We start from the raw sequence: 22827 nt of genomic DNA, 5'->3' as shown, positions 1-22827 counted from the left end.
GGAGGAGAATGGAAGGGTAGAAAGTAGCACCAAGAAGGAAAAAAAAAATGTATCCACCTCTCCTTTTTGCCCAGAGCCTCCATAACCACCCCAAGTCATCTCTCACATCACAGATTCCCAGCGTATTTCCTCTGCTCTACTGAGATATACCCTGGCTTCGCATCACACTAGTGCAACATAACTTACCAATCGATTTTCATCAAATACTTCAAATAGAAGCCGGTGCTGCTGAGGATGGACCTAAGTTAAGAAAAACACAACCTTTCTTTAAAAACAAGTGAACATCAATCAACTTACGGACTCTGAGATAAATTCTTGAAAATGTTGCCATTTCCTAATTCTATTTAGGTGTATTTTAAATTATACGAGACACTTAATACAAAAGCAAACCAATCCTATGTCACCCATTTTCTAACAGCTTTACCGTAACAATGAAGTGGATCTGGGTGCTTATTTTTACATTTTTTCTAAAATAGAATGAAAGAAAGGAAAATAAAATGTCAAAAAAATTATTTAGATATTTGCAAGTACTTAAAAAAATAGGTTATAGGGGTGCCTGGGTGGCTCAGTTGGTTGAGCGACCGACTCTTGGTTTAGGCTCAGGGCATGATCTCATTGCTCTTGAACTCACTGCCAGTGCAGAGCCTGTTTGGGATTCTCTCTCACTCCCTCTCTCTCTGCCCCTCCCCTGTGTGCACACTCTCTCTCTTTCTCTCAAAATGAATAAATAAACTTAAATATATATACATATACATATATATTTTTATATATGGGTTATGTTTTAACTTATTATAAATTTTATTTACTGACTTCTCATTTATCAAGGTAGAACTACCCAAAGTGGATACTGACTTTATGGAAACTAGTTTTCTGAATCCTTTTTAGTAATGACTTTATAGAACCATTTGTTGCTTCTACTACATAGACACAAGCAGTCAAAAAGTAAACACTTAGTTTTCACTTACAGTATAAATAAAAATTAATGTGCAGTATTTTATTTTTCAAAGCTGATGCTTTCATGTTTGCTGAGATATTTCGACATCGAGTTAATATCTACTAAATATCAAATATGAAGAAAATCTTTAATAATTTTTATACCAGAGATTAAGATGACATACAAAAAATTCTCACATTTAAGTTGATTTTTTCCCTATGAGAATAAATACATTACATTAAACACTGTGATATTTTAAAACTTTGGTTTACATGTTAAAAATATTGACAGTCTTCAGCAAAAGGTCCAATAAGTGTGAAAAATATATTTAGATACCTAAGCCAATGTCTAGTCTCCCTTATGTCCTTCTGAGAACATAATCTTAATTTTGCCTGCAGCAGCATACTCAGGGTCACCACATTGTATAACTCTTGGGGGAGAGAGGCATTAATTTTTTAAAACTGAAGTATAGGATACATTCAGTAAAGTATAAAATTTACTAACCTTAAATACACAGTCTGATGACTTCTTTTTCTAAGAATTATCAAGAGGTAGAATTCTTTTTTTTTTTAATTTTTTTTTAACGTTTATTTATTTTTGAGACAGAGAGAGACAGAGCATGAACGGGGGAGGGGCAGAGAGAGAGGGAGACACAGAATTGGAAGCAGGCTCCAGGCTCTGAGCCATCAGCACAGAGCCCGACGCAGGGCTCGAACTCCCGGACCACGAGATCGTGACCTGAGCTGAAGTCGGACGCTTAAACGACTGAACCACCCAGGCGCCCCAAGAGGTAGAATTCTTATTTTAATCTAGGCAGACTAATTTCAAACTATATGCTCTTAATTACTAAGTTATACAGCCTAAGTTAAAAAAAAAAAAGAAAATTTGAGGTAAATGATCCAAAAAGTAAAAACAAGTAATTGTATTAACATTAAAAATATATATATTTCATAGGAGAAAGCATTAGGTAGGACTACAGGTTCAATCCATATCATTTAGTGTTTACAATGAAGATACAACTGCAATAAACATATATAAAAAATGCCATTAAGGGGTGCCTGGGTAGCTGTGTCAGTTGAGTGTCCAACTCTTGATTTTGGCTCAGGACATGCTCTCAGGGTCATGGGGTCAAGCCCTGAGTCGGGCTCTAAGCTGAGCATGGAGCCTGCCTGGGATTCTCTCTCTGCCCCTCCCCTATTCTCTGTCTCTGTCTCTCTCAAAATAAATACATAAATAATTTTTAAATACCATTAAAATATACAAAATACATACTAGTGAAAAGAAGGAATTATTAAAAGTAAATGTGGTCTTTATTTTTGAAATTTTCATAGTGGCCTCATTTAGAGCAAGATACGTAAAGTACTCCAATGGCAAGTTAACAAAAGTTGCATTTTTTGATATTAGACAGCAAAGTTTGATACACATTTATTCAGTTCATTTACTTGGATTCTCTTCATTCTTACCAATTTTTTTTCAATTATGTTTCTATTTTTCTTAGTACTTTTCTTGATATTTGGCCCATTGAAAAAAATTTTTTAATTTTAATTTCAGTATAGTTAACATACAGTGTTATATTAGTTTCATATGTAAAATATAGTGATTTGACAATTCTATACATTACTCACTGCTCATCACTATAAGGGTACTTTAAATCCCTTTCACCTCTTTCACCCATCCTCTCACCCACCCTCCCTCTGGTAACCATAAGTTCTCTATATTTCAGAGTCTGTTTTTATTTTTTCAACTAATATCTTATTTTTTAATTTTTTAAAATTTTAATTTAAATTTTAGTTAGTTAACATGCAGTGCAATATTAGTTTCAGGAGTAGAATTCAGTGATTAATCACTTACATACAATACCCAGTGCTCATCACAAGTGCCATCCTAGGACCAATCACCCATCTAGCCCATCAACCACCCATCTCCCTCTATCAACCCTCAGTTTGTTCTCTATCTTTAACAGTCTTAAAAGTCTGTTTTTCTGTTTTCTTTTTTTTCTTTGTTCATTTGTTTTGTTTCTTAAATTCCACCTATGAGTGAAATCATATGGTATTTGTCTTTCTCTGACCCATTTATTTCACTTTGCATTATACTGTCTGGCTCCCTCCATGTTGTTGCAAATGGCAAGGTTTCATTCTTTTTTATGGCTGAGTAATATTCCATCACACACACACACACACACACACACACACACACACACACACAAACCCCACATCTTTATCCATTCCTCTATTGATGGACACTTGGGTTGCTTCCATATTTTGGCTACTGTATATATGCTGCAGTAATCACAAGGGTTCATATATCTTTTAGAACTAATGTCTTTCATATTCTTTGGGTAAATACCCAGTAGTGAAATTACTGGGTCATATGGTAATTCTATTTTTACTTTGAGGAAACTCCATACTGTTTTCTCCAGAGGCTGCACCAGTGTGCACTCCCACCAACAGTGTACAAGGGTCCCTTTTTCTCCACATCCTCATCAACACTTGTTTCTTGTGTTGTTGATTTTAGTCATTCTGATAGGTGTGAGATGATATCTCATTGTGGTTTTGATTGGTGTTTTCCTGATGATTAGTGATGTTGAGCATCTTTTCCTGTGTCTGTTGGCCACAGCCTGATGACTTTTGATCTACAGATACTGTGTCATCATCACCTAGATCAAAATACCAAATGCTCCATTGTACTTTATGTATTGTTTTCTCTATAAACACCCAGGGACAAAGAGGCCAACCTACTGGCAGTCATTTGATGGGGCTTCTGGGAGAGTTCTTTAAATAGAGCTGACTCAGCTAGGAGAGATGTCCCTTTTGCCCTTTGCATTTCTCTTCCTGTCTTGGTTAGGACAGCTGACTCTCTTATAATCACACTGTGACCATGGAGCAACTACGGGGATGGGAACCCCAATCAAGGGTGAGACACCATGGGAATAGGAAAGTAGTGTAAGACAATAATCTTTTCTAAGATGTAGAGGAATTTGGGGAGAAGATGAAACTTGAGCTGAAATTTCAATGTAGGGAAGAATTTGCATAAGAAAATATAGAGAACATTCACAGCAAGGAGATCACATTAAGAAAGACATGGAGGCAGAATGAGCAGGCTCTAGGGAAATCAAACTGATAAGAACATTTTTGTATTATAAAATGGCAGTGGTGCCTGCCATGACAGGCACCTGTTAAGCGTACAACTCTTGGTTTCAGCTCAGATCATGATCTCATGGTTCATGTGGTTGAGCCCTATGTTGGGCTCTGCGTTGGCAGTGCGGAGCCTGCTTGAGATTCTCTCTCTCTCCCTCTCTCTCTGCCCCTCCCCTGTTCATGGTCTCTCTCTCTCTCTCTCTCTCTCTCTCTCTCTTAAAAAAATAAATAAACTTAAAAGAAAGTGGCAAAAAATTTTGATTATTTAGGCTAGAGCCAGGCTGAGGGCACCGAAATACAAAAAAAAAAGAGTTAGGACTCAATTGGTAGGAAAGAAAATGAAGCTTTTAAAATAAAAATGACATGATGTAGGTCATACATAAATATTATTTTGTCAGTGATACACAAAATAAATTGGGCTGAAGAGAAACCCTGTGGGAACTATTGCTCCTATGACTCAAGCATGAAGTGTATATGAGAGCTTTGCCTGAGACAGTCCCAGTGAGAGTAGGAAGGGAGAAAGGCCATGACAAACATTTTGAGGAAGAAAAATCAAAAGTCTCAGTGTCTATAAAAGTAAAGTTGGATAATGTAGATGTTTGAGGAATATTGCTAAAAAACAGGTATCAGGTCTGATCTAATCAGACCTCTGCTGTCCTGGTTTGGCATTTAATTACTTGCTACCTAACAGAATTCTCTAATCTCACTGTCTTATCTTTTTAATTTCTCTTTCCTATATAACTGGAATGACCTACCTAAAAGACTGGTTAGGCTATTTTTACTGCCCTACTCAAAAGGTGTTCCCAATAGCCTAAAGAATGAAATCCAAATGACTGAGCATGGAATGATCCCTCATGATCTGAGCCCAATGATCCTCTCCAGCCACTTCTACAACGGTCCCCCTGCTGATAGATATAGATATAGCAGTAAACAGAGCAGAAGAAGCTGAAAACTCAAAACAATGCAGAAGGTTGAAGCAAGAGGGCAATTGCCCCAGTGAGACCATGTTTGAATACTACTTTACCCTCTGGATGTTATACACACAGACACACACACTTATCACACAGTTTCTCTTTGTGCCTGATTTCAGTTATAGGTTTTGCAAAAATGCAACCACCAGTTTCAATATACAAAACTTACATGGGAACTAAAAATGTAACATGTAATTGTTGAGTGTTTATGCCTTTTATGTACAGAAGCAGTAGGTGATTTTTTCTATTCTATCACTGTTAAGTATGATTAGGTTATCAGAGATCACAGATGTATACACAGAAAAACTGTCCCTGAAGGAAAAAGAAACGATTTAGGAAACAAAAAGAAAACACTTAAAAAAATGTAAGTAGAAATGTTTGGGAAAGTTTTGCATCCATAAAGCAAAAATAGGATACTAGAAAAAGGAAAAACTAGAGAACAAAGAGGTGTTGGAAGTAAAAGTGACTGTTGAGGGGCACCTGGGTAGTTCAGTCGGTTGGGTGTCCAATTCTTGATTTTGGCTCAGGTCATGATCTCTCAAGTTGTGGGATCCAGCCCCAATGACAGTGCAGAGCCTGCTTAGGATTCTCTCTCCCCTCCCTTATCCCTGTCCCTCCCCTGCTCTCCCCCCCACCCCACCAAAATAAATAAACAATATGCTCTAAAAATGACTGTTGAATTCAAATATAAGCAACCTAAGGTACATTTGAAAAAATCTCTCAAAATGTAGAAAAGCTAAGTTAAGGAAAGTAGGAGAGAAAATAAAAAAGTGGATTATTTGAATCCTCTTTCAATGAAATAATTACATTCTAACGCCCTAAAGTAGAAACTGAGAAAACTATGTGTGGGTCAAGTCCAGCCAGCCACCTGCTTCTTTTTGTTTTTTAAATAGCCTATAAGAATTTTTAAAATATTTAAAATGGTTATATTTTAAATGGATATATAAGTAGCTTCATAATACTCTCAATTTTTGCCGCTAGGCTCATAAACCTAAAATATTTATTTACTATATGTCTCTTTAAAAAAAAAGTTTGCAGACCTGTTTCCTAAGACATTCACTGTATGTTATCTATTAATTTCTCTCCTATATAACTAGCAAGGTACTGGATAAGACCATCCTTGAAAGGTATGAGAAAACACTCAAACCATTTCCTGTGTTCTTTGGTTCACATGAGGAATTCTGGTTGAGAAAGAATTAGTCCAGGTAACTCTACAACCAACCAGTTGGAATACCCAAAATAATAATACAGAGAGAAGAAAACTATTAAAGAAATTATTTACATAAACATTTTCAGAGCTGAAGGGAAACAGGAGTCTTTAAATTGAAATGCTTACCAAAGGCCCAGCACAATAATGGATTTTTAAAGCTGTACATACAAGGCATATCACTGTGAAATTTTAAAACACTGGATAAAGATAATTGTCAAATGTTTCACAGAAAAAGAACCACCACCAAAGGAACTAGAATCAGACTTTTCAACAGCAACACGCTGCTCAACGATGTTATCATGAAGCCATGCCCTCAAGTTTCTAAGGAAAAATTATTTTCAACTTAGAATCCAATGAGGGGCCAAACTATCAGCCAAACATAAGTTGGCTGTTTACTCATCTGTCATAGCTTGAAGTCAGATTGGGACATGGATGTGCAGGCAATTCAGCAATATGGGAATAATGGCCAGAATAAGAAACAACAGTTAAAAAGTGGTTCCTCCCTGGGAAGCAGGGTGAAGGAAGTTGGGGCTCTAGAGTCTACCACTTTCCATTATAGCCCCTTTATACGATCTCATTTTAAAGCTATGTGTGACTTCTTTGATGAGATCGTGTTTTTAATTTATTAAAAAAAGGAGTAAAGCTATGGTCACAAAAAATAGTTTATAGGGTCATATTTTGGGAAGGGTAAAAGCAGGAGAGACAAAAATTAAAATGCTGATGATAGGTTTTTTGAAAATCAAAAATAAGCATGTAGGTCTATAAATACATAAAACAGTAGAGAGAAAAATTTGGCAGAAGAGTAGCCAAATTTTTTCAAAGAACAACAAAGGTATTGATAAGTGTCAATTTACTCTACAGGGTTCATAAAGAATCTGAAGTAATGTTCCTGGAAATTCTACAAGTAGATGCAGGAAAAAAAAATGCACATACATTTTTAAAACGTAGCTTTATTAAGATATATTTCACATACCATACAATTGACCCATTGAAAATGTACAATTTAATGGTTTTTAGTATTTTCATAGTGTACAACTACTGTCACAATTTTAGAACATTTTCATCACCTCAAAAAGTAAACCTCATGCCCTTTAGCAGTCACCCCTAACTTTCCCTCCACTACCCCAGTCTCAGGCAACCTCCAATCTATTTTCTGTCTCTATAAATTTGCCTATTCTAGACAGTTCATATAAATGGAATCATATAATATGTGATCTTTTTTAATTGGTTTCTTGCTGCTTTTTTGAGGTTCACCTGTTTCATAGCATGTTATCAGTACCTCATTTCTTTTTACAGCTGCAAAATATCCCAATGCATGCATATACCCCATTTTGTATATCCATTCATCTGTTGATGGACATTTGAGCTGTTTCGACTTTTTGACTATAATAATTAATGATGCTATGAACATTCATGTGCAAGTTTTTGTGTGGACATATGATATTAGTATATCTTAAAATAAAACTGTGTAGGGGTGTCTGGCTGGCTCAGTCGGTTAAGCATCCGTCTCTTGATTTCAGCTCAGATCATGATCTCAAGGTTTGTGAGTTTGAGCCCCACATCAGGCTCTGTGGTGGCAGTGTGGAGCCTGCTTGGGATTCCCTTTCTGCCCCTCCCCCACTGACTCTGGCTCGCTCTCTCTCTCTCTCTCAAAACAAATAAATAAACTAAAAAAATGTTTTAAAAGAACACTGTTAAATGAATTAGATATTTTTTATAAGCATACAGCATTATATAAATAGAAAGTATCTTGGCATTTTTATTTATGTGTTTTATGTCTCTCTACTTTCTCTATATAGCAATTTTCATCAACAAATATAAAAATAAACTATACATACATAGCTATGGGAGGGCATCTAAACACTAAAAAAGATACATAGTGAACAGTAAATCACTCTCTTATCCTTGTCCTACTCTCAGAGAAAACACAGCACTTTCTTAGGTCTTTCTAGAAGTATTTTATGCAAATACCAGCATATGAGAAAGCAATTTTTTCTGTTTCAACACAAATAGGTGTATCATGCACACAGTGTTCTGTGCCTTAGTTCCTTCATTTAGCATATTTTGAAACAATGCCTTATTAATACATATACATCTGTTTCTTTTTAAATATCTGATGAGGGTTTTATTGTGCGGTTGTACCATAATTTACTTAGTACTTTAGGGTGTCCTCTATTTCTTCCTAGCTAACAGGATTCTGATTTTATTCAAATAGTGGATGACAATGTGTGTCAGGGATAGATGGTCACTCCCCATCCCCAGGGCCTGCATCCTATTCTTCTAAGCCTCGTGGTAATTCCATTCTCCTTACCAAAGACTGGGTTAGAAATACATATATGAGACAATTGTAGCCCATGAGATGAGAATCAAAGTTCTGGGGGGAGCTTTTTTGAAAAGGGTACTTCACTTTTTTAAGAGACACATGTTGGAAAACTCTCTCCATTTTCTATCTACAGACATGATCGTGTGAGGCTATGATGTTTGGAGCTGCTGCAAGCATCTTGTAGCCTGGACAGAAAGCTAAGAGAATCTCAGAGAGGCTGGGTCACACATGACTGTCCAGATGCTGCAGTCACCCCCATTCCTCTATGTATGATCCTTATTATTAGAGATAATAAACGTGCATATTGTTTAAGCCAATATTAGTTGTTACTTCAAGTATGTTACTTGACCCCCCAAAGCATCCTAAATGGTACACTTCTGCAGAGAGGAGACTTCCCTAATATCTCCCTGACATTATTCCCTAAATTCCCTAATATTTCCCTGGTATTCACTCCCTAGCTTCTGGTGTTTTCCCTTTCATAATGCTCAGTACACTGGCAATTATTTTGAGAAGGATGTTCATAGGAGTCCACAGTAGACAGTGAGCTTTGTTGAGGGTAGGGACTGTGGTCATCTCATTAGCAAGCATCAGCAAAGTGCCTGGAAACAAATATAGAAAACTATCACACCAATTTTTTGTGTGTATGTAGAGGTGAGGAGTATAAATATATGCATAAAAATACATAGGAAACAATACAGGAAGATCGCACAGTGGTGGTTTTATGGTGATTAAATTACAGATGATTGTTATTTCTCTCAATATATATATATATAATACAGGGGCGCCTGGGTGGCTCAGTTGGTTAAGCATCTGACTTCAGCTCAGGGTTCATGGGTTTGAGCCCTGCATCAGGCTTTGCACTGACAATGTGGAGCCTGCTTCAGATTCTCTCTCCCTCTCTCCCTGGCCCTAGCCCATTCGCTCACACACTGTCTCTCAAATTATATAAACTTTAAAATATATATAATACATATTATATATAAATATAAATGATACAGAAAATATTTATAATTGCTTCATTTGTCAGAATTTCCAGAACCAGAGTCTCTACTAGGCAGATAGATAAAAGGAAAATTTTACTACTTTGAAAGGCAACTTTGACAAACAAGTAACATGCTCATAAAAGGGCTCCTCAGACTCAAACACAGAGTTCACCCAGGGGTGGCGGAGTATGCACAACAGAAAGAACCTGTGTTCCCACATTTTGAGATCTATATTTTCCTACAGAACACATGCATGAACATATACACATTATGTAAATACAGTTGGCCCTTGAACAACATGGGAGTTAGGGGTGCATTTGAAAATCTGCATATAACTTTTGACTCCCTCAAAACTCAATTACTAAGAGCTTACTGTTGACCAGAAGGCTTATGGGTGACACAAACATAAATCAAGATAATAAATGTGCTTATTGTTTTTTGTGTACCTTGTATGTATTATACACTGTATTCTTATAATAAAGCAAGCTGTAGGAAAGAAAATGTTATTAAGAAAATTGCAAGGAAGGGAAATACATTTATAGTACTGTGCCACATTTAAAAAAAAATCCACACATAAGTGGACCACACATAAGTGGACAGTTCAAACTCATGCTGTTCAAGGGTCAACTGTATAATATGATGAGTATGACTACTAAGGATACAAACGAAGCACCATGGGAATATGAGGAATGGAGTGAGCTGTCTTTTCAGATGCTCATCCACTATGCTCATACAATGTGTACATTGTTACCTTACTTGCCTGATGTTTTTCCCTCCTGTAACCTGCCTCCCTAGTCTCATCTGAGCAACTGTAAGTGCAGGTTTCACTATAATTTGCTATTAAGCACTAATTTCAATTTGGAGTCTTTCCTGTTTGTTGATCTACTAATAACAATTCTCCACAAAAACTTTCTTTGAACCTCATATTTTCTCAAAGATGCAAAGGTTCCCTTCAACGTCTGACCAAAATTTCCATTGGTTAAATGCCAAATAACCAAGTTTTGACTGTATTTATATTATTTCAATAAATACTTTATGTGAATACATTCAATTGAAAATATTTTGTGCTATGTATAATGATATAAATGACAAAGAGAAAAACAATGGACTACACATAATAATGTCCTTTCAACAGAAAATACTAAATCACCATGTGTTGTCAGTTCTATTCTAGCTGTGATGAATCAGCATTCATCTATACAGATTTTTCTGGTCGTTCTTACAATATATTTGCAAAGTTCTGTTGGAAATAAATGTGCAGCCTATGGTCCCAGAGTAAAGTAATGCTGGCTGGGACATTTGGTAATAGTGAAATTCTAGTAAAAGAAACAATGAGTAAAAGACAGGAAGGTCCTAAGCCTGCTCTATCATTTACAAATAGTCTTCTTTTTTATTTTTGTGTTAACATCTCTAATTCAAAAGTAGTACCGACTTTCAAGCATTCTTTCTAATGCTGGCTCTGATATATTTTTGGCTTTTAAAGAAGTTTTCCATTTGTGCTGTTAAAATTATTGCCATAAAGTTGTTCATATTACATTATTATTATTATTATTATTATTATTATTATTATTATTACTATTACTATCTATAGGATACTCCTTTCATTCTTGATAATGGTCATTTGAACTTCTCTTATTTGAGCTAGCTGTAGTATATCAATTTTATTAATCTTTTCAAAGAAGCATGTTTGGTTTCATTTATTTTCTTGACTTTTTATCCATTTTCTAGTTCATTGATTCCCATTCTTATTTCCTTCCCTATATTTTGTTTTCTAAGATAGAAACTTAGATCACTGGTTTTAAGTCTTTCTTCTTTTGTATATAAGCACTTAAAGGTGTAAATTTGTCTCTAAGCACTGAATGTGCTCATCTCATATTTTGATAATGTTTTGATTTAATAATCAAGTTAAAATGTTTTGTAATTTTCCTTATGATTTCCTTGTTGATCCATGGCTTATTTAAAATTATGTTGCTTAATTTCCAAATTATTTGCGGATTCCTCAGGTATATTTGTATCACTGAATTCTATTTTCAGAGACATGTTGAATCTTAAGTCTGTTAAATGTATTCAGACTTGTTTTATGGCCCAATATATAGTCTACCTTAGTGAATGTTCCATAGGCATATAAAAAGAATATATATTCTTCAGGTATTAGATGTAGTCTTCCATACATGCTAAATTGGTTGACTGATAGGTTGTTCAAATTGTTTATGTATTTACTAACATTTTTGTCTAGTTTATCACTATTGAGAGAAGAGTGATGAAATCTCCAACTATTCTGAATTTATTTCCCTATGTCTTTCAATTTTTGCTTTATAATTTTGAAGCTCCTTTATCAGACATCTTTTCTTGATGAATAAGCCCTTTTATGATTATGAAATGTCCAATGTCCCTGTTTATCTCTAGGAATACTTTTCATCCTGAAGTCTACTTACCTAATGTTAATACAGCCATATGAGGATTTTTTTTTTTTTGGCTTGGTGTTTGAATGGTGTATCTTTTTCTGTACTTTTACTTTTAATGTGTCTTTATACTCATAGAGTGACTCCTATTAAGAGTCTATGGTTGAACCTTGCTTTTCTTTTTTTTTTTTTGGCACTTATTGATATGGTTGACTTTACGACCATCGTCTTTCTATTTCTATTTTTCCTTCATTCCTCTTTTCTTCCCTTTTCTCTTTTTAAAAAATTATTAATCAAGTATTTCTTGGTATTTCATTTTTTTCATTTATTAGAGTTTTACCTATATGTTTCCATTTTAATTTTTTAGTGGTTGCTCTGAGGATGACAATATGAATCCTTAAACATCATAACTCTAATGGCCAGAGATGAGCTACTTGGATCTCTTTCAAGAGAACCTGCATTGCTGATTGACAGCTCCCAAGTGACCACGCACCTTTGAATCTACCCATTGTTTTCTCCCTGCCTACTCCCAAAGACTGGGCACAGCAGGGATTTAGAGCCTGGCCATTCATGCCCAACACAGGATTTCTCTAACAATCTTTCCTGGGAAACTCTCTGGCAGCTTGGATGAGGCTTTCTCAGAACTGTGCTGCAATGTGGGGCTCTTCTTACCAATCCTTTTCCCCCTCCTTGCACAAGTGTTAGGGCTGCATCATGATCAGAAGGCTCTTCCCATATGTGTGTCCTCCCTCTTTAAGCTTCACATGTGCTTCCCCCCAAAACCTCTTGCGTATCTACTCTCATCTGAGTGTCTGTTTCTTAGAGGACCTAAACCAACACAGATGGTATGGGTGGTAGGGTTTTAGGACCAGCTCACACTTACCTAATGGCAAGGAGCTCCCCATCCTGAGAAGAATGTGGGACACATAAAGTCACTGGCATAAGGCAGTGGCTCAATACCTAAAGACTTCTTCAGTGGTGTGCTGGGGAAATGCCCTGGCTAAAATTCAGCTTAAACTGAGTCCACTGGTTCTGTGATCCATCCAATAGTCATTTTCCTTGTTTTCAAATGTAAAATTGGGACTGACATACTGGAACTTGGATCCCCTCACCACCACTACCACCAGAGTGAATCCATGGGCTTGTGGGATAAGAGCTATCAAAGTGAGAAGGCCAAGTGGAAGCCTCTGAAACTCTCCTCCCTCTGGTCAAAGTAATAAATCTAAAACAACATTGAATAGATACGACAACAAAAACACAAACAGCAAAAGAAAAAATAAACTGAACATCCTCAAAATAAAAAGCTTTTGTGCTTTAAATAATACCATCAATAAAATCAAAACACACAACCCACAGGAGAAAAATTTTGCAAATCGTGTATTTGACAAGGGACTTGTATCTGAAAATACAAAGAACCTGACAACTCAATAACAAAAAGACAAATAATCCAATTATAAAATGGGCAAAGAATATAAACAAACATTTCTCCAAAGAAGATATATAATGGCCAAAAAGCTCATGAAAAGATGCTCAAACATCATTGGTCATCACAGAAATGCAAATGAAAACCATGAGATACCATTTTACACCCACTAGGGGGGCTAACATAAAAAGATAATAACAAGTGTTGTTGGGCACCTGAGTGGATCAGTCGGTTAAGAGTCTGACTTTTGATTTTGGTTCAAGATTTCACAGTCATGAGATAGAGCCCTGCATCAGGCTCTATGCTGGGCATAAAGCCTGCTTGAGATTCTCTCTCTCTCTCTCTCTCTCTCTCTTTCTCCTCTCTCTCTCTCTCTCTCTCCCTGTGCCCTTCCCCCATGAACATACAGACATGCACTCTTTTTCTCTCTCTAAAAAAAAAAAAAGATAATAACAAGTGTTATCAAGGATGCGGAGAAATCAAAATTCATACTCAAAACTCATACACTGTTGGTGGGCATGTACAGAGGTACAGCCACGTGGAAAACAGTTTGGCAATTCCTTGTGTGATCCAGCAATCCTACTCCTAGGTATATACTTTCAAATGAAAATATATGTCCACACGTTATTCATAACAGTTAAAAAGTAGAAACAACCTAGATGCCCATCAACTGATGCATGGGTAAATAAAGTGTGGTTATCCATACAGGGGAATATTATTTGGCAATTTCAAAAATGAAGTACTGATGCACACTATAACATGGTTAAAACTTGGAAACCACGTATTGTATGAAACCGTTTACATGAAATGGCTCAAAGAGGCAAATCTAAGAGACAGAAAGTAGGTTGGTGGTTGCCTGGGAAGAAGGGCAGGTGTTGGAAAAAAATGGGAGTGACAGCTAGTGGGCATGGGATTTCTTTTTGGGCTAATGAAAATGTTCTAAAAATTGATTTTGTTGATGGCTGCACAACTTTTTGAATATACTAAAAACCACTGAATGGTATACTTTGAGGGGGTGAATTGTATGTTATGCGAATTATATCTTAATAAAAGCTGTTTTTATAAAACAAAAATCTTGCAACCTGCTGTGAATATCAAAGATTAGTATCACTACTAAGGACCTAAATGATACATGGGTGGTTCCTATAATAGGTTCATTTAATTCTCCAGTCTGGTCCCGGCAGAATCCAGACAAACTTTGGAGAATGACTGTAGATGCAAACTCAACCAAGTTAATAGCCCCAGTCACCCGCTGGTTTCTGACCACAAGAAGTCCAGAGTGCCCTGGCTACAACAGTAAACTGTGGTTTGATGGGACTCACTATGTCCCTTGGATTGAGTGTGCTTTCTTTTGGGAACTTGGACCTCTAACTTAGTAAAGTCCAGAGTTCTCTAGAACTCTCTAGAGCACATAATCCTTTAGTGGGTCTTTGGAAATGATGAGAAGTGGGGCCACTCCTGCTTCTACCCCTTTGTTCCTGGACCCATGTATACTTTCTATTGCAGACAGAGCATCATGTTGAAATCTCTGCTTTAGTGAATAAACTGGCACCCCATCTTTGCAGACTATTGCCTGTGCCATCAGTAGGACATTCTAGTGTGCTATAAGGTTGCTTGCTTATGGATGACATCGCAGGTGATGTAACCAATGGATCCCATGGTCATGAGTTCATTCCTACATCTCTTTCTCTAGAAATTGAGTCCCCTGGAAGGATGAAATGTTATGTAGATTTCTATCCCTATAAAACATGCATTCTGTAAGCCCCCAGACACTTGTGCTGGCTGAGGTTCTGCAGACTGGAAAGGCAAACACACACACAGAAGTAATTGGACAACAAATTACTGGCCCTTTCAAAATGGAAGGGGCCCAATTTAGTAAGCTTACCACAAAATGGCTATAGTCATGAAGGTTAATGGTTAGCAGTTTTATTTTCTTATAAAATATTCATTTGGTTTGGGGATCAGGGTAATTCTGACCTCATAAATGAATTGGGACATGTTCTCTCCACTATTTTTGATAAGACATTGTGTAGAATTAGAATTATTCATTCCTTAAATATGTGATAGAATTCAGCAGTGAAAACACTTGGGCCTTAAGTTTTCTTTCTTGGAAGGTTTTTAACTTCAAAAGCAATTTCTTTAAGAGTTGCAGAATTTTTCAGATAATTTATTTCTTCTTAAACTTTTGGTACTATGTATCTTTAAAGGAATTGGTCCATTCATCTAAGTTGCTGAATTTATGGGCACAGAATTCATAGTATCCCTTACTATCCATTTAATGTCTGTAGGTTCTGTGGCATCTTGATGAATTTACTGTTTTTTATTTGTTATTGTTTTTTGGGCTATATCTATTACTTTCTAGTGGTTGCACTAGGGATTACAATATACATACTTAACTTTTCATGGCCCACTTAAAGTTAGTATTAAGCCTCTTGACATAATATGTAGAAACCCTATAACAAAAAGGTTACTTTATCTTCACTCATTTATATTTTGGTTGTAATATGTATTATATCTACCTAAATTATAAACCCCACTAGTGTTTTAATTTTTCCTTTCAATAGTCATAAATATTTTAAAGAACTCAAGAGGGAAAGATAGAATAATAACCAATACTTATTCTATTGCTTCTTCATTTCTGAAGTAAAATTTACATCTGATATAATTTACCTTCAACCTAAGTAATTTCCTTTAGCATTTTCTTTAGAGTGTGTCTATTGGCAGTAAATTCTCTTATTTTTCCTCAGCTTAGAATACCTTTATTACACTATCATTCCTGAGGGATATTTTTGTTAGATATAGAATTCTGAGTTGACTGTTGTTTCTTCCTTGCAACCTTAATTATGCCGTTTCATCATAGTTTTTGAAGAAAAATATTTAGCTTTTTAAGTCATTATACCTCTATACATAATGTACCATTTTCCCTGTTTTCAAATTTTCTTCATTATCTTTGGTTCCAGCAACTTGATTATGATGTGTCTGAGCATGGTTTTCTTTGCATAAACTCTCTTTGGGTTTTGGTGAACTTCTTTAGACTATAAATGCATTTATTTCACTAAATTTGGAAATTTTGGTAGTTATTTCTTCAAATATTTTTTTCTACCAATGCCTTTTTCTTCTTCTTCGAAGACTTCAATGACCCAAATATTAGGCTCTTTTAATATTGTTTATAGGTCCCTAAGACTATTAAATTTTTTAATCTTTATTTTCTGTTCTTCAGATTAGATCATTTCTACTGCTTATCTTCAAGTTCACTAATTCTTTTCACTGTTATCTTCATTATGCTACTGAACTCATTCAATGATTTTTTAAATTTCAGATTTTATATTCTTAAGTTCTAATATTTCTATTTCATTCATTTTTAGTTTTTAATACGTGAGAATATCTATTTTCCCATTCAAGAGTGTTTACCTTCATATAATGGAGCATAATTATAACGATAATACTAGCTGCTTTAATATAATACAGCTGTTTTACTGGTAATTCCAATATCTGCATCATCTTGGTATTGGCACTTGTTGATTGTCTCTCCTTTTGAGAACTGGTCATATTGTTGAGGTTCGTTGTACGTAAAATAATTTTAGATGCTTTTTTTTAGCATTTATTCAATGTTTATTGATTTGAATTATGTTGTTTGTGTTCAAACTTAAATATCCATTTGGTAGTGCAAAATAGGCTCATTTTTTAAATGGTACCTTTATATTTTTTAATACTATATTTACTTTTTAATTTACATCCAAGTTAGTTAGCATGTAGCACAAGAATGATTTCCAGAGTGGATTCTTTAATGCTCCTTATCCATTTAGCCCATCCCCTCCTCCCACAACCCCTCCAGCAACCCTTTTCTCTATATTTAAGAGTCTCTTATGTTTTGTCCCTCTCCCTGTTTTTATATTATTTTTGCTTCCCTTCCCTTATGTTCATCTGTTTTGTATCTTAAATTCCTCTTATGAGTGAGACATATATTTGTCTGACTAATTTCACTTAGCATAATACCCTCTAGTTCCATCCATGTAATTGCAAATGGCAAGATTTCATTCTTTTTGATTGCTGAGTAACACTCCATTGTGTGTGTGTGTGTGTGTGTGTGTGTGTGTGTGTGTGTGTTACATCTTCTTTATTCATCCATCGATGGATATTTGGGCTCTTTCCATACTTTGGCTATTGTCAATAGTGCTGCTATAAACATTGGGGTGCATGTGCCCCTTCAAAACAGCACACCTGTATCCCTTGGATAAATACCTAGTAGTGCAATTGCTGGGTTGTAGGGTAGTTCTATTTTTAACTTTTTGAGGAACCTCCATACTGTTTTCCAGAGTGGCTGCACCAGTTTGCATTCCCATCAGCAGTGAAAAAGAGATCCTCTTTCTCCATGTCCTTGCCAACATCTGTTGTTGCCTGAGTTGTCCATGTTAGTCATTCTGAGAGGTGTGAGGTGGTATCTCATTGTGGTTTTGATTTGTATTTCCATGATGATGAGTGATGTTGAGCATGTTTTCATCTGTCAGTCTTGTTCCTGACTTTAGGGGTAAGCTCTCAGTTTTTCCCCATTGAGGATTATATTAGTGGTGGGTCTTTCATATATGGCTTTTATGATCTCGAGGTATGATCCTTCTATCCCTACTTTCTTGAGGGTTTTTATCAAGAAAGGATGCTGTATTTTGCCAAATGCTTTCTGTTCATCTATTGAGAGGATCATGTGATGTATCACATTGATGTGACATACCACAGTGATTGTTTTGCAGATATTGAACCACCCCTGTATGTCATGTATAAATCCAATTGGTCATGGTTAATAATTTTTTTAATGTATTGTTGGATCATGTTTGCTAGTTATCTTGTTGAGGAAATTTGCATCCATGTTCATCAGGGAAATTGGTCTGTAGTTCTCCTTTTAGTGGGGTCTTTGTTTGGTTTTGGAATCAAGATAAAGCTGGCTTCATAGAAAGAGTGTGGAAGTTTTCTTTCCATTTCTATTTTTTTGTTACAGCTTCAAGAGAATAGGTGTTAACTCTTATTTAAATGTTTGGTAGAATTCCCCTGGAAAGCCATCGGGCCCTGGCCTCTTGTTTCTTGGCAGATTTTTTTTTTTTTTAATTTTTTTTTTTCAATGTTTATTTATTTTTGGGACAGAGAGAGACAGAGCATGAACGGGGGAGGGGCAGAGAGAGAGGGAGACACAGAATTGGAAACAGGCTCCAGGCTCTGAGCCATCAGCCCAGAGCCTGACGCGGGGCTCGAACTCACGGACCGCGAGATCGTGACCTGGCTGAAGTCGGACGCTTAACCAACTGCGCCACCCAGGCGCCCCTCTTGGCAGATTTTTGATTACTAATTCGATTTCTTTACTGGTTATGGATCTGTTCAAATTTTCTATTTCTTCCATTTCAGTTTCTATAGTTTATATGTTTCTAGGAATTTGTCTATTGCTTCCAAATTGCCCATTTTATTGGCATATAATTGCTCGTAATATTCTCTTATTACTGTTTATATTTCTGCAGTGTTGGCTGTGATTTCTCCTCTTTCATTCTTGATTTTATTTATTTGGGTCTTTTCCTTTTTCTTTTTGACCAAACTGGCTAGAGGTTTATCAATTTTGTTAATTCTTTCAAAAAACCAGCTGCTGGTTTCATTGATCTGTTCTACTATTTTTTGGTTTAAACAACATTGATTTCTGCTCTAATGTTTATTATTTCCTGTCTTCTTCTGTTTTTGGGTTTTATTGACTGTTGTTTTTCTAGCTCTTTAAGGTGTAAGATTAGGCTGTGTATCTGAGATCTTTCTTCCTTCTTCAGGAAGGCCTGGATTGCTATATACTTTCCTCTTATGACCACCTTTGATGCATCCCAGAAGTTTGGGGCTGTGGTGTTATCATTTTCATTGGCTTACATGGACTTTTTAATTTCCTCTTTAACTTCTTGGTTAGCCCATTCATTCTTCAGTATGATGGTATTTAGTCTCCAAGTATTTATTATCTTTGCACATTTTTTCCTGTGGTTGATTTCAAGTTTCATAGTATCATGATCTGAAAATATGCACAGTATGATCTTGATCTTTTTGTACTTGTTGAGGACTGATTTGTGTCCCAGTATGTGATCTATTCTGGAGAACGTTCCATACGCACTGGAGAAGAATATATATTCCGCTGCTTTAAGATGAAATGTTCTGAATATATCTGTTATGTCCATCTGATCCACTGTGTCATTCAAAGCCATTGTTTCCTTGTTGATTTTCTGTTTAGATAATCTCTCCATTGCTGTAAGTGGGGTGTTGAAGTACCCTACTAGTATGGTATTATTATCAATGAGTATGTGTTTGTGATTAATTGATTTATATATTTGGGTGCTTCTACATTTGGAGCATAAATGTTTACAATTGTTAGATCTTCTTGGTGGATAGACCCCTTAATTATGATATAATGCCCTCTTCTTCTCTTATTACAGTCTTTATTTTAAAGTCTAGATTGTCTGAGATAAGTGTGGCTACTCCGGCTTTCTTTTCATGACCATTAGCATAACAGATGGCTCTCCATCTCCTTAATTTCAATCTGAAGGTATCTTTAGGTCTAAAGTGGGTCTCTTTTAAACAGCATATAGATGGATCTTGTTTTCTTATCCATTCTGTTACCCTATGTCTTTTGATTGGAGCACTGAGTCCATTGACGTTTAGAATGAGTACTGAAAAATAGGAATTCATTGCCATTATGTTGCCTGTAGAGTTGGAATTTCTGGTGGTGCCCTCTGGTCCTTTCTAGTCTTTGTTGCTTTTGGTCCTTTTGGTTTTGTTTTTGTTGTTGTTTGTTTGTTTGTTTTTGCCTTTTCTCCCCTCAGAGAGTCCCCCTTAAAATTTCTTGCAGGGCTGGTTTAGTGGTCACAAACTCCTTTAATTTTTGTTTGTCTGGGAAACTTTTTATCTCTCCTTCTATTTTGAATGACAGCCTTGGTGGATAAAGAATTCTTGGCCGCATATTTTTCCAATTCAGCACATTGACTATATCCTGCCACTCCCTTCTGGCCTGCCAAGTTTCTGTGGATAAGTCTGCTGTGAACCTGATCTGTCTTCCCTTGTAGGTTAAGGACTCTTTTTCCTTGCTGCTTTCATGATTCTTTCCTTGCGTGAGTATTTTGTGAATTTAACTATGATATGCCTTGTTGATGGTCAGCTTTTGTTCAATCTAGTAGGAGTCCTCTGTGCTTCCTAGATTTTGATGTCTGTGACTTTCCCCAGGTTAGGATAGTTTTCCGCTATGATTTGCTCACATAACCCTTCTACCCCTTCCTCTCTTCCTCTTCTGGGACCCCTATGATTCTTATGCTGTTCCTTTTTAATGAGTCACTGAGTCCTCTAATTCTTAAATCATGCTCTTTTGCGTTAGTTTCCCTCTTTCTTTTCTGCTTCATTGTTCTCCATAAGTTTGTCCTCTATATCACTGATTGGCTGCTCTGTTTCATCTATCCTTGCCACCGGGGCATTCATTCGAGATTGCAGCTCAGTTATATCATTTTTTATTTCATCCTGACTAGCTTTTACTTCTTTTATCTTCGCAGAAATGGATTCTAATCTATTTTCAACTCCAGCTAGTATTCTTATTATCATGATTCTAAATTCTGGTTCAGATATCTTGCTTGCATCTGTGTTCATTGAACCCCTGGCTGTCATTTATTCCTGTTCTTTATTTTGGGGTGAATTCCTTCATTTTGTCATTTTGAAGGAAGAAAGGGAATTAATAAGGTAAAAAAATTAAAATAACAAAATTAAAAACAACACAAAAAAATCAAATAAAGGATGCTAGATCCTAGGTGTGTTTTGGTCTGGTTATTGAAAGGAGCTTGAGAGATTAGAGAAGAAAGGAAAAGATAAGAAAAGGAAAAAAAAGGAAAACAGGAAAAAAGAAAAAAAAAGGAAAACCTTTGAAAATTTGAAAAAATGAATACAATGAAATAGAATAAAATGAAATGATGGAAGTAAAATAGAATTTGAAAAATTTACAAAAAAGTTAAAAATACAGGAAAAAATTTAAAAATATTTTTAATAAAAATGGAAAATAAAAATAAATTTTTTACTCTTTATGTATTCAAGAATAAGAAAAGAAAAAGAAAAAAAAATTGAATAGATGGACCAGTGAACAGACTGAAATACAATTTAAATTACATCGATTTCTCCTAGAAGACAAACTATGAGGCAATTTATAGTCCATAAGCGGAGAGACTTGTGGTGTTCCTGAAGCGTGAGGTTGGCCCACTTGGGCAGGGCTCAGTGTAGCGGTTCCATTCTCCACTAGATGGCGCTGCTTAGCTCACAGGCGTGGATTGTTGTGTTGCATGTAGGGGTGTATGTGCATGCAGGGGATGGGAAAATGCTGTCACTAAGCTACCCAGTCTCTAGTGTCAGAGCTCTGTGCTCTCCCAACTGGCAATTGAGCACACCTCCTCTGTCTCTGGCTTCTGTCCACTCCCTGCTTTTACAATGTCCATGACCAAACAGTCAGGCTGCCAGGTGGCACCTCCCTCCTGAGTTTTATCCCAGATGTGACTGTGTTTCCCAACCCCTCACTTCTGAGGGACTGCAGCCTTGACCCGTTCTGACCCTCTGGGGTAGGGTCTCCCTAAGCAATGGCCCCCTACTCCCAGGAATGTTCGCGAGACTGTGCTGCTGCTGATGCCCAGAGACTGTGGCTGGGTGCTAGCCTGCCCCAGAAAAAGTTCACGTGATCGTGTAGCAGCAGTGTTTCAGAGATTATGGTAAATCACAACACACATTTAGGGCCAGGCTTCACTCTTAACATCCTTGTTCCAACACCAGTGAATGTGGCTGTTCTCCAGGGTCCACTGGGACCTTTGCCTGTGGGGTGGCCACACAGACTCTACCAAATGTCCTCCCAGCAGGGGAACCACCTCTCTCCTTGTGACCCAAGGACCCCTCGGACCTCACTCTCTGCTCCTGGGGATTTGCCCTTCCCACCAGAGCACCACTAGGTATTGAGCTATGTGGAGTTTCAGACTCTGCGCTCCCCGTTTATAGAGTTTCAATGAAATTTAAACCCTCTCCTTTCTCCTTTCTCCCTTTTTTATTCAGTCCCTTGCATACTCTTTCTTTTCTCTCCCACTGCTTTGGTGGGGGGATGCTTTCCCGTACTCTCTTCCTGTCTCTGTCCTCTCTTTGCAAACAAAAATAGCTCCCTGACCTCTGCAGCTCCCCTCTACCCCAGTTTACCTCTCTGTGCCACATACCTGCCAAGATCTGTGGTTCAGGTTGTGAAGATTGTTGTGTTAATCCTCAAATCAGTTTCCTAGGTGTGCAAGATGGTTTAGTGTTGATCTGGCTGCATTTCAGGGATGACAGACGCAAAAAAAACTTCCATGCTGTTCCCCATCTTGGCCTCTCCCCAGGTGCATTTTTAATATTATGTTGTGACACTCTGGATTCTGCTAAGATCCTTAATAG

The 22827-nt window shown here is 36.6% G+C and overlaps 1 protein-coding gene across 3 annotated transcripts in view; it reads right to left on the bottom strand.

Moving 5' to 3' along the window:
• The window catches only part of NEDD4 (NEDD4 E3 ubiquitin protein ligase), a 137459-nt gene that overhangs the window by 85749 nt on the left and 28883 nt on the right, over positions 1-22827 (bottom strand). For all 3 annotated transcript variants that reach the window (XM_043555360.1, XM_043555361.1, XM_043555362.1), the window contains one exon: positions 187-240. In XM_043555360.1, coding sequence (XP_043411295.1) covers positions 187-240 — 54 coding nt within the window. The remainder of the gene's footprint in view (positions 1-186; positions 241-22827) is intronic.

Source organism: Prionailurus bengalensis, chromosome B3 (genome assembly GCF_016509475.1).
Source record: "Prionailurus bengalensis isolate Pbe53 chromosome B3, Fcat_Pben_1.1_paternal_pri, whole genome shotgun sequence".
NCBI classification, from domain to species: Eukaryota; Metazoa; Chordata; class Mammalia; order Carnivora; family Felidae; genus Prionailurus; species Prionailurus bengalensis.
Note: the sequence above shows the minus strand (reverse complement) of the source record. Positions and strands in the feature narration are given on the sequence as shown.